This window comes from Solea senegalensis, linkage group LG1, assembly GCF_019176455.1.
Source record: "Solea senegalensis isolate Sse05_10M linkage group LG1, IFAPA_SoseM_1, whole genome shotgun sequence".
NCBI lineage: Eukaryota > Metazoa > Chordata > Actinopteri > Pleuronectiformes > Soleidae > Solea > Solea senegalensis.
Window position 1 is genome coordinate 17,044,585 of NC_058021.1, and position 12,912 is coordinate 17,057,496.

General features: G+C 41.3%; 1 protein-coding gene across 1 annotated transcript; it reads left to right on the plus strand.

The window, feature by feature from the left end:
- The first annotated feature begins 8,243 nt into the window (after positions 1-8,243).
- On the plus strand, positions 8,244-12,706 carry oprk1 (opioid receptor, kappa 1). The gene is made up of 3 exons (XM_044020366.1): positions 8,244-8,479; positions 9,439-9,791; positions 11,431-12,706. Exons 1-3 carry the CDS (start codon positions 8,244-8,246, stop codon positions 11,967-11,969), a joined length of 1,128 nt encoding a protein of 375 aa, XP_043876301.1. The 3' UTR covers positions 11,970-12,706.
- Positions 12,707-12,912: the final 206 nt, after the last annotated feature.

Genomic DNA, 12,912 nt, shown 5'->3' on the forward strand with positions numbered 1-12,912 from the left:
TCATGTTTAACAGCTTCGCAGACTTTCATATTTGCTCACTGAGAGAAAAGCGGTGTTGCTCTGCTTCGTCGAACAAATCCCTTTAGCTTTTGTAACCACGGACCAGCGACTGTCCGTTACCATAGTGACCATCAAAACAAGATTCTGCCGACTGCTACGCAGCGTGAGACTAGATTTAAGGCTGTGTCGAAAGAAAATCACAAGTGGGCCACTAGAGTGTTTTCACCTCTTCTTTTGCCGCCTGAAAATGATCCTTTGAGCTGTGGATACCCGCGTCTCGCATAGTGAAATCAAATGTGCTGGACAGAGCGTGGAGTTGTTCAGTTTCCAAGGTTTTTTAGAGATTGTCTTCACATCACTGATGACTAAGTGCAGGTGTGTGGTAAACATCTTCCTGATGAGCAGTGGACAGTCACACCAGGATGGAGTTTCCATTGTTCCGAGTCCTTGTAAAGGTGATTGCTGTTGAGTGAGCTGCCTGTTCAAATAGAATCAGTAGAATTAGTTTTTGTGTATGTTTTTTACTAGTTTTAATGGATCCTATAGAAGGCACTCTCCTGCAGTTCAGCAGAACTTACAGTACTTGGCCCCCTTCCTTTCTTTTTGGCTGCAATATGTACTAACCTCAGCTATGTGAACAAAGTCCTCAGGCACAATTGCACATTGTTCTTATTTGTTCCACATTAAGTCAGTAGTCCATATGTATACATATATATGTATATATATGTATATATATATATATATATATATGTATATATATATATATATATATATATACATATATATATATATATATATAAGAGCTACGCTGTTTGTGTGTTCATAATACTGTGTAAAGTGGGACTTTCCAACACGTAGCTTGCAAGCTAGCAGTAGCTCTCAGTTCCTTTCTAAGTAGCTTGCTAAAGGTTTCAACAATAAACAATTGTGTTGCTGTCAGCTTGATGAGAGAGTGGTGTAGCAACAACGACCGTGACAACTGCTCATACCAGTAAAAATACTAACTGTGAGTTGTAGACACCAACATTCTGTGAATGTTTGGCTTTGAATAAGCCATGAAAAAGAATAAATGTTAAAGAACGCAATTAGCTCTCAGAAGAGAAAAGGTTGGAGACTCCTTCACCTTAGAGCATTGTGACTGCTATTGCTGGCCGTCGCTAACAAAGGCTAGCTGGAGATAATGTTTCCGTCCATATTTTTTCCAATTTCTCAATTGCAACACGGTCAACTCGAGGTCACTTCCCTCAGATGGGCTCCTGTTCATCACACTTGAACCTCGTCAACTCATCACTGCTTCTACAAGAGCTGCTGTTTCCAGACTCTCAGTTCTACTAGTGAATACGGAGTGCAGTGTCATTCATTTTGACTAATTAGTGGTTGTCATTTTTCCTTTCCTTTGCTTAGTTCCTTCACTCTCCGCCCAAGATTCTTTCCCGTAAGCTGTCAGCCAATGATGCAGAAATAATGTTCAGTGTCTGCACAAGCTGCCAAGACGTTGTTTAGCGACAAATTAGAATTTAGTAGAGACTCGGGGCTATCTACTAAAAGACAATAAACATTTCCAATCAATATCAGACGTTACCTTACAAAGTCCAAGTCTCCCTTCGTGACAACTGCCTGGAAACAGGCTTATATTTAAGCTGAAGTATCGTTCAGTGTTACATCAAAGCAACACTGGTAGGTAGGTAGCAGAGGGAATTGCTTTAAGTCAGATAGGGAAGTTCTACTTCCTCTAAAATGTCAAAAGAAATGGTCAAAGATGTACTGTTGCATTTACACTCTATTACTGGACGTGCATTAGAATGCGATCGACGAGTGCGTTCAGAATCAGCTGTTTATCACAGATCATCAGATGTGATTTTCTTCTCATATATTCACATAGTGGCACGGCATATTAATACCAGTCAGGGGCAGAATGGATGGATGTACTGTATGTATGGATGGATGGATGGATAAAACCCATGCTGACATGCCAAAAACATGCAAACCAGATAGGGCACATTTGATGTGAGCTTTGAAATGTGAATCTTCTTGCTCTGAGGTGCCAGTGCTAACCATGGCAACACCGTCCCTATCTATTATTAACTAATTGCAGGTACTATTCACAACAGCTCAAAGGCATCTTTTTTTTCTCCCTGTTCTGTTTTAATTTACTGACATCACTCTCCTCTTTGTATATTTAAGAAACTCCACTACACACTGACACCCGCGCCCCTTATAGCACAAACACACACTCACACACACACTCACACACTCACAAGCACACACATAGTGGCGAGCATATAGTGAGGCAACATGAGAGGTTAGTGAAGACTAAGACAGATTTAATCAAAAAGCAAAGAGAATTTTGTCTCATGATGTTTTACATGGATGAGACACACACACACACACACACACATACACAGTCCTCTGGCCAAATTGTGTCTGAATTTTTTGAACAGGTGATGCAACACGTGCACATTTTCACAAACCAAGTCATTTTTATCCAGAGGAGAATACGGCCTATCTGAAGAGACAGCACCATCTGGATCATCAATATAAAGGTGATGATCTTTGTGAGGCAGAGTGGCATCTGCATACTAAGCTGCTTACACGCACACACGCACACACACACACACACACACACACGTCTAAGTTACTTTGAAGTCTGTGGTGTCCAGGCAGTGGACTCTCTGTGTTGTTAGAGATGAGATTAGGACATTTTTGTCATTATATTGCTGCAGAAAACAACACAACAAAGCTATGACGGTATTCCCTGTTACCGCTGTATAAAATACAATACAAATGTCATGGTGTCATAGGAATTTTCACTAGTTTGTTGCCACAGCATGTGAAAACAGACTGGAATCTGATTTACTGGACTGGCCACTGTTTCACCTGAGAATATTGATGTTTCTCCTTGTCCTTGTTAGAATCATGGCAGGAGATTTTAAACAGGAAAAAAAGAAAGAAAGAAAAAAAAACAGAGCCGGTAAATTGCTGCAGCATCTTATGAGGAAAATCAATGACAGTATCTGGCATGAACCCCAAACTCAAACTAACAAAGTCAGAGGCAATTTCACGGTTACTGTTTCCAGGAGGGTGGTAATTCATAATTTCCATATATATCTCTGTGTGTGTGTCCAAATTATGTTTAAGAAAAAAAATATATATATATACATATATATATATATATGTTGTTTTATTTATTTATTTTATTTTGTTTAATCAAGTCTGCAATGAATAGAAATCTTGCAGTAATGAGACACCATTGAAATCTCCACAATGATTGTAAATGGATTTTGATGAGCGTCACCAAACATGAGATAAGGTGTAATTTCTCATGTTCTGCAGAGGAATAGATTGCCCAGCTTTTTTAGTGTATGTTTGCTTTAGATGCATTGAAACTGCATCGTCTTCAAAAAAGCAACTGAACATGTGTTAGTAATGTCTGGATAACAAAAAGGTAACTGCTACTGTATGTGTCAGTTTCTTTATGTCTATTTAAAAAATGAACAAGCTGTGTTGTGCTGTACATGCTTGAAATACAGTATGAACATATTGAATAGATAATTTAAAAAATGCAAATTATGAGTGTTTTACGGTGAAGATATAGAAGTAGGGTTAGGCCAGTAGCAGTTATGGTTAAGGTTTAGCGTAAGTCTCCAGGGTATCAATAAAGGTCATGACAGTTTTTGTCATGTCTTGATGAGTTCATGTTGGTCCTTTGTGTCTCTTTATGTTTAGTTAAAGTCACTCACGTCCAGTCTTGTCTTGCACTTCCTGTTTTATTTTGTACTCATCTTTTCCCTGTGTTTTCAGATCCTGACTTCCTCCCTTTGTATGATTTTTCCCTCCATTGTGATTGCCAACCCCGCCCCTCATTGGTTTCACCTGTGCTCCCTCACCTCTGTGTATAAATAGTCCTGGTCTCATGTCGGTTCGTGTCTGTCTGTCATGCTTTTCTGTCCTGTCGTCCAAGAACCTCGTCATCAAGTGTAAGTTAATTTTTTTTTTAGTATAGATTTTGCACGTCCTCGTAAGCATTTTTTTGTTTGTGGAATAAATTCCTTTTGTTATATCCTAAATTGGAGTTGAGCATTTGAGTCCTCCTCCACCCACCCCTGCGCTGCCTCTGTATACACACCAACATTCCCTCAGTCAGGTCTGTTAATCTTGCTTCACAGAGAACTGTTTTCTATTTTCTATTATTTTCAAACTATTTTCAAACAACAGTTTTAAAGAAGCAAAAAAATATAGATTTAATCATTCAAAAATATTGTATTTTATTGTTTGTTCACTCCCTGATTTATTCTTTGCCCTGTGGTTTTTTGTTTGTGGGCGGGCCTTAGGAAGCTGCCTGCTGATTGGCTACTAAGTTTTGTAGCGTAACAATAAAATAAACAATTTTTGAATGATTAAATTGATATTTTTTTGCTTTTGAAAAGTGTTGAAACAAATTTAATTCCATAGTTTTCAGGTGAAAGACGCAGCTTACAAATTTAGCAAACAAAATTACATTGTCTCTGTACAAAAAAGAGGCCAAATAATGGCGTCAACGACACCTGCTAAATATAGGTTGTAACAATTGCAGCAACCATCAACCAGAAACTACACTGTGATATGAGAGCTACAGTATTACAGCCGCCCTGAAAATGTCCACTTCACAGATTCAAATACTGCGCCTGACCTCTGACCCCGTCCATCTCTGCAGTTACCCTGCCACACTGACACTGACCTCACAGCTCAGACCGGCTCCCCAGACGTGGGTGTGGGTCAGGTGAAGGGGTCAATGGTTGGATGAACGTTGCAGTGCAATACAGTACACATACAACTTAAATGGGATAAAGCACATGTCTCAATAAGAATAAATATGTGCGAATACGTGTATTTTTATCATGCTGATCAAAGGGGCCAGGATCATGTTTTTGCCAGTATTGCATTGTGTCATGATACTTGGCTGCAGATTTGATGTGTGCTGCAATTGTGATTCATTCAATTATCTTTTTCTCTTTGAGCTAAAATTGAAAGATGTTTCTTGAGACAATAACCCATGGGTCATATTTCCAAAAAGCAGTGTCCCTGGTTAATAATAAAATAAATACAATCAGGCCCATAATAATTTATTCAACCTTTATTTTTATTTATATATGTATATAGGATACATATACATTTGGTTTTCTCGTTGTCTTATAGGGGGAGTTAAATGACCTAAAGCCTGCTGCTAGCTAGTGGTTGGAGGCTTAAATACACAAAACAAAAGAATGTGATACCGTTAAAAAATAATCTATGCAACCTTGTCATGAAATGTCACATGGTCATACTGTATTTGTAGTTTATAACATCCCTAAAGATCAAATGAATGTGAATAATGTAAAATGGTAACGCTCTTCTTTTTTTTTCCCTTCGTTGCTCACATGTCAATCCGAGATCCCCCACTGTTTCCTTTTTAATCTGGGCTTTTCTGCATTGATTTATCATCAATAATACAGTGAATCAAAAGATTTCTTATGTAGCGGAAGGTTTTGTATCAGTGAAATCCACAGGGAAAGGAGATTCCATAGGAAACAAACAAACGTGTGAGTGCGACAAAAACGACACACTTCATGATGACCTTATAAGGTCACTGCCCAAAAAGTAGTTTATGGTGAAACTGTGCTTTGAAGCTTGACATCATCTTCTGGAGGTTACCTACACAAACATTTCCTCTCCTCCTCTGGCACGCCAATAAAACGCCATGGTTCAAGTGGTACAGGAAGAAGACGAGCGCGTCCTATCTGTGTGCAAACACACCTTTGACATCATATTATTACAATTAAATACAATAACTGTGTTTTGTTTCCCGCTTTGCACTGGAGCGGAGAGGCGCGCTTCACTGCGGGTCCAAGGTTCAAGTAAAGTCGGATCACATATTTGCACTGGCAAACACAGCCGGGCGTCTCACAAAACCCAACTCTGCAGTGCAGGGACAATAAGAAGAGAAATACACCCACAAAAATGGACTCGGTCACTCGAGCAACATCTGGCCTTGATGAGTCTCTAAGCAACGAGTGTTAAAGGATTAAAGGAAACAGCACTTGCTTGACAATATCTGTCGGGGGAGGGAAATGGAAACAGTGATGATGGCGTTTGTTTCTTTCCATGTTGAGCTTCATTGAGACACTTTATTAGTTGCAGAGAGAACACCTAATAAAGCAGCGACATAGGTTTGTGTTGTGGCTGCTGGAGCCCATTAACGTCATGGTTTGATGTGTTGTGCTTTCAGATATTGTCTTCTGCATAAACCCTGGTTGTTGCCTCGCCATTATCTGGAACCAGTCGGGGCTGTTTTCTTCTGGCATCAACAAAGCATTTTCACCCATGCAGAAATTTTCTCTTTTTCAGACCATTATCTGTAAACGCTAGAGATGGCTGTGCCAGATAATCCCAGTCACTCAGCAGTTTTGTTGTTGGAGTCAATCTTTGGAATGATGTTGGAATGATTTATGGTGTTGATGGTGATGAATCATTTTTCCTTTAAAATGTATAAAGAAAGGACAATGAGGTTGTATGACCTGTAGAACTTATAGGTTTCTCAATGATTGTGTTGCTGTTGGTCTATTTTTTCCACATTTTCACAACTAGTTGGGGACATGGCTTGTTGGCACAGAAATCTGTTTGAATATTTTGAGCCCACTCTGGACACAATGGAGTAGTGTGGGGGTGGAGTGGCTCAGTGGTTAAGACCGGTACCCTATGTGCGAAAAACATCATGGTCGCAATGGTCGCAAGCCCGCTGATTGTACTCAAATCCATTGTAAGTCGCTTTGGATAAAAGCGTCTGCTAAATGACATGCCGATTACCGACACAACTGCAAACACAAGTTACCAACAGCTGATGCAAAAGAGTAGTTGTGACACAGGAAAACGGGGTCAGATAGATGAAGACGACAGGAAGTAGAATATGGAAACAACTATGGCGACGAAACTGTCACTCTTGCAGTCGCGGGTTCTCTCGCGAGAATTTGATGTGTTCGGTTGGTTTGACGAATCATACAGTGTGGTTTCTCAATGTGTGAATTACATGAATGGAATAAACAAAATGAAATATTATCTTTCTTCTCCATTTTCATGCTGCGCTTGAACTCTGCTTAGATTTGAGCACTGGCGGAGGTGTACCTAATAAATCGGCCGTTGAGTGTATACACGTTAGGTAGACTTGTGAGAGGATATACAGTACATTTCAGACATTGAAAAAGAAGATACTTCCACTTCCAATTCTGGTCAAAATGGAGTCAAAAGACGTCACTGAGTTAATGGGCTTTTTTATTTAAGCTTTGACAAAAACGCCTCTCGACCACGCTGCTCATTTCTGCCACTGCTATTTTACACGTTTGCCCTAATGTGTTGCCGCTGGCGCACACGGGCGCAATCATCTGAAGGCTGCTGTGAAGTGTCCTTCATACTTTGTGCCTCTTCAACATGTGCTCGGACTTTGTAGGTTTGCATTGCAGCGGTGACTCTCTCTGAGGAGTTGCCTGGAAACGTCTCATATACAGCACCAGAGAGAGATAGGAATGTTTTTTCTTCTGGGAGATAAAACTGGTGCGCACGTATAGTTTCACTTTGTAAACTGAATATGTACATGTGTTTAAAAACAAATGTATTAAATGTTTTTTGAGCAGGCGCGTTGATGCAAATAATCCAAATAATGCGTTAAAAACTGTCTAAAGTGGCTGATGAATCCATTAACAGCTTGTTTTGATACACATACGAGTTGATATGGTTGGAGCTTTATTTCTGCAGGCTGGATTCTGTCATGTGTGTTGTTGCCTCTGATGTCACTGAATGAGCAGTCGGACTTCGAGTGCTCACAGTCGGGCAGAGCAGTGGCACAGCCAGTGGATTTTTCCTTTTTTCTCCCTTTTGCTCGTCCACGCAGCTATACGCAGAGACCTTTTTTTTTTTTTTTTTAAATCACACCTCCATCATCTTAATCTCCTGTAAGAAGCTAAGCGCCGTTTCGGTTGATTTGGATGAACTTTTTGCAAGCAAAGGAAAAAAGGAATACAAGGTAAGGTGGTGCCTCATTTGCTCACTAATGCCTTTGAGTGCGCCCTCATTCACTGGGGCTGTAATCTGTGCGTATGTGCTTAATTTAACTCAATTGTCTTCTGTGGCAGTCGACAACAATCCAGCTGTTTTCATCTGTTTAAGTGGAGTCGCAGTTTCCTGCAGCAGCAGCAGCAGCAGCAGTGCGGTCCGCGCGCACAGGCTTCAGAACCATGGACAGCAGCGTGGTGCACATCTACAAGGAGGACCGGTGTCAGCAGGAGGAGTGTGTCCCAAACTTCACCTGGCAACCGGGCTTACCGGACATCTTCAACTACACACCCAACGGCACATGGGACGCGGAGCCCGAGCCCATGTCGCCCCTCATCCCGATCATAGTCGCCGTGTACACCGTGGTGTTCGTGGTGGGCTTGGTGGGCAACTGTTTGGTGATGTATGTCATCATTAGGTGAGTTTTATTTTGAAATAATAATAACAATAATCAGCTTTGGCACGTTGAAGATGAACATATGGTGATGAGTGTGAGAGTCTGCGTGTATGGCTCAAAGTGCAGGACATTCAGTGCGTATTCAGCTAATGTACTGTTTGTTTCTTTTATTGGGCAAAGGAAGTGACATTTTGTATGTTAGTTCAGCTGTTGCCCTAGAAGTGTTGAGTTTTAAAAGCCCATGAATGAAGCAGGACCAGGAATGTAAATCTGCTTCTGTGTGGTAGATTTTGATTATCTGTGTATATACTTTATGTTTCCTTTTGTTGTTATTGCTGTTTTCTCCATTTCATGTCATGGGGGTTCCTGTGTAAACGCCTGTTAAGGTCTTGTCATTTAGGTATTAAATGTGAAATAAGCCTTGACTGGAGTCAGAGCTTTGCACTTGCATCATTATGAGAGAGAGAGATGAGCACCTTGTCAAGTAAACCTTATCTGATCCTTTATTCTTTTAAGCGATTCAAAGATATATGCAAATATCTAAAATACACTAATGGTTAACACTTTGATTACAGTACACTAACCTATAGGCTACATATTCAACACTTTAAAGCCATATGATTCCTATTTACTGTATATTCAAAGTAATGGACCTTTTCACTATGGTCACCTTTTAATGGCTCTACTCATCTCTGCTCTTGGGAAAACCATTTAGAACTGGAAAAAGGACATATTCAATACTGCTATAGTTAACTAGTAGTCTTTAGTTATTTGTTTTTCATTTTATTGTGTGGATGTGTCACTATTGGACAAGTGGACGTTGTGCTGCCAAAGCTCTCCTCATAAAGTGCAAAGGCCAAAATTCCCATGATCCCATTCTTCTTTCTGAAGTCTAACAAGGTCTTTTTTTCCAGTTTTGATTACAAGACTCATAGTGGCAGAAATTGCATACTGAAAATGATGATCTCCTCCTGCTTCAGGTACACCAAAATGAAAACCGCCACCAACATCTACATCTTCAACCTGGCCGTGGCTGACGCTCTGGTCACCACCACCATGCCCTTCCAGAGCACCGACTACCTGCTCAGCTCCTGGCCGTTTGGCGAGGTGGTGTGCAAGGTCTTCATCTCCATCGATTACTACAACATGTTCACCAGCATCTTCACCCTGACCATGATGAGTGTGGACCGCTATGTGGCCGTATGCCACCCGGTCAAGGCCCTGGACATCCGCACTCCCGTCAAAGCCAAGATCATCAACGTGATCATCTGGGTGCTGTCGTCGGCTGCCGGAATCCCCGCCATGATACTCGGCAGCACCAAAACAAATAATGGTAGTGTGTCACGTGATGCCGACGCCCCCCATCGCAGCTATTTGATGATGACGCACCCAACTATGGCTCATAATGACCAGTCGTGTCATTTGAGTTGCAGGACACACTCATAAATCACACTATTACGTCCCAGTATTGCTGTTTACCAGAGGTTTAAACCTCTCTACTCCTATTTATGCCGTAACCCTGGGTTTAAATACATACACTCAGCTACAGAAGGGACTCTACAAACACTCTCGAACTACGAGCACCACTGCATTTAAACACCCTTGTCCTGAATTGCATCAATTAGTCACAGTAAGCGTCCTTCAAACTCCATGAAGAGGATGTCCTGTAGGTTGCATCAGAGCCTATATTACACCCACTTGACGAGATGAAGCTATGACAGACACAATGGGTCTTTTTTTCTCCCCCCTCTCTTAGCGACAGTCTCATAAATTGTCCATTGTCACAATTAGCTTCCATTCAGTAAAGCACAGAGCAGTTTCCCCATCCCTGTCAGACTATATTGAAGCTGATGAGTCTGATTCTGCACTTTACATTTCTGCGGTGACGCCTTTATTGCATCGCAGAATGTAACGGTTAAAGGCCATGTTGTTGTCTGTCAGCATTTTTCATGAAAATTAATGATTTCCATGGTTACAACAGGGTTTTTTCTTCTTTTTTTTTATGGTCTGAGCACAAGGTGCTTACGATCCTATTGAAACAGAAGGAGTTTTTGTTCTTTTTATTATTTTCCCTCAAAGTAAATCGTGTTTTTGAGGCCTCTCCCATACCCCAGAACTCACAAATCTTTGCGACCACGTCACACCTGGTGAAAGTGTACCAGGAGGTGACTTTTTGTCGTGTTTCACGTACATGAGCGAAAATTGGTACACATGTTAATCATGTCAGGACGGTCAAAAAAGTCAACGACAACTTTGCCGTAAGTCCTACAGGACTAAACGGCCATTTTTTGGCGAATTTGTTTGTTTGTTTGTTTGTTTTGTTTTTGGTGAAATGTGTCAGTAACCGTTCAGTTTTTAGTGCTTAGATCTGGTGTTGTACCACGCTGCACACAGGAAGTGACAGAGACAACAAAATGACATGTAACAACAGCAAGATTGTGCTAATTAAGTGAGGTGACGGTGGGAGACGGGTTGGTTCAGAAAGTGAATTCTACTGCTAAAAAATCTGGTCATTATAGGGTTAGCAAAGAAGGTGCTAGGTTCGATTCGCAGACCGGACCTTTCTGTGTGGAGTTTGCATGTTCTCCCCTTAGAGTGTTAGACACATTCAGTCACGTTGGTCCATTGTGGTAGCGTGCTTAGCTGCGGCGGCTCTGACCAACCCTTCATCTGACCTTGCAATTTCGTTCGTATTATAATAATAAAGATCCTTGACGGAGCCATTTTTGTGCACAAAGACTGAACAGAGGCAGAATAATAATGTAAAAAAAAATAAAAACCAAAAAGTTATTGAGAATGATTAGTAATATCGTTAATGATCCCTAAACTTCTCAAAGCACTTCTGTTCAAAGTTGTATATTAAGTCAGTAAGTATGCTAACTCATTTAATTAAAATGCTTTAATACAATGCTACATATGATCAAAATACATGAAATGTATTAAATCAGACTCTGTTTCATTGTAACCAACAGGGACTACCGAGTGTGCTCTGCAGTTCCCTGAGCCTTACATCTACTGGGACACACTGATGAAGATCTGCGTCTTCATCTTTGGCTTTGTGGCGCCCGTCATCATCATCACTGTCTGCTACACACTGATGGTCATGCGTCTGAAGAGTGTGCGCCTCCTGTCGGGCTCACGTGAGAAGGACCGCAACCTGAGGCGGATCACGCGTCTGGTACTGGTGGTGGTGGCCGTCTTCGTGGTGTGCTGGACGCCCATCCACATCTTCATCCTGGTCAAGGCGCTGTCGGCCAACGTGCCCGAGACCACCACCGTCATGGCTGCGTATTTCTTCTGTGTGGCGCTGGGCTACACCAACAGCAGCCTCAACCCCATCCTCTACGCCTTCCTGGATGAGAACTTCAAGAGGTGTTTCAGAGACTTTTGCTGCCCTGGTGCACGGGGACACGGGGACTGCCACGGGGTGAGTCGGGTGAGGAGCACACTGCGGGATCACACGTGTCCCGCTGAAGGTCCTGGAGGTGCGAGGCAGGCTAGGCCCGTATGACTAGCCATGAAAATGTCTTCTACACGCTGTCAGGGCTGGGAGGACTCCAATGACCTGGGTTTGACACAAATCACCACTGCCATCTAACAGAGAGCTAGTTTTTATTTATTCACCCAGATTGATGGCCAGATAATTTAAAGGCAGGTTTAATTAAATGCCCAGTGTGTAAGAATTAGTGACTTTTAATGGTGAGACTGCACTGTAATGGAGACTGCACCCTTCCAAAAGTGCTGGAACTACAGTGACCTCAGCAAACCTGAAAGGACGTTGTCATTTCTCGTTTGTATAAGTTTAAAGTTAAAATTTTCACTGACATACTTTGGCTAATTTGTACAATAGATCATCAGTTTTCTCTGAATTCAATCGGGAAGTAAGAATATACTGACTAGCCACCAGGGGGCTGCAAACAGAACTCCGTTTGAATTGAAGTCTATGGGGAAATGAGCTGACCTACCACTTTATAACATCTGTAAACACGGTTCTGCTCACTTGTTGTCTCGAGGCTTAAAAAATGGGAGTTCAGACTCTTATGAGTGAAGTCAGAATGAGGTGTGCATTAGAAACATTACAGCCTCCATAAAGCAAGGCCCTCCTTAAATTCATATCGAGTAAAATGCTTATTTTAGAGCCACAAAAATCTGATTATTAAACTTTTAAGGTGATTATACACTCTTAGGTTGTATATCTAATTTCTGCCAATAAACTAAATGTTACACGCTGGACCTTAAAAGAGAAAACAAGTGAAAATCTATATTTATGTTGTCATTATTTACCAATATCGTGTGTGAATTCAAAGACTGAGATCATTTATTCCTCCACTGTCATAAAAAAAAAACACAACAGCACAAAAGTGAGCGACACTGCTACCTTTAATCCTGCTATAAATTATCACCGCAACCACCAAACGTGTATGAAGATCGAATGTGAATTGGGAACCATTCGC

Bases quoted from the DNA above. Each gene is read 5' to 3' on its own strand.
- oprk1 (XM_044020366.1), top strand. From the start codon at position 8,244: ATGGACAGCAGCGTGGTGCACATCTACAAGGAGGACCGGTGTCAGCAG. The intron at 8,480-9,438 runs GTGAGTTTTATT...CTCCTGCTTCAG, and splicing joins GTGATGTATGTCATCATTAG to GTACACCAAAATGAAAACCG. The intron at 9,792-11,430 runs GTAGTGTGTCAC...TGTAACCAACAG, and splicing joins CAGCACCAAAACAAATAATG to GGACTACCGAGTGTGCTCTG.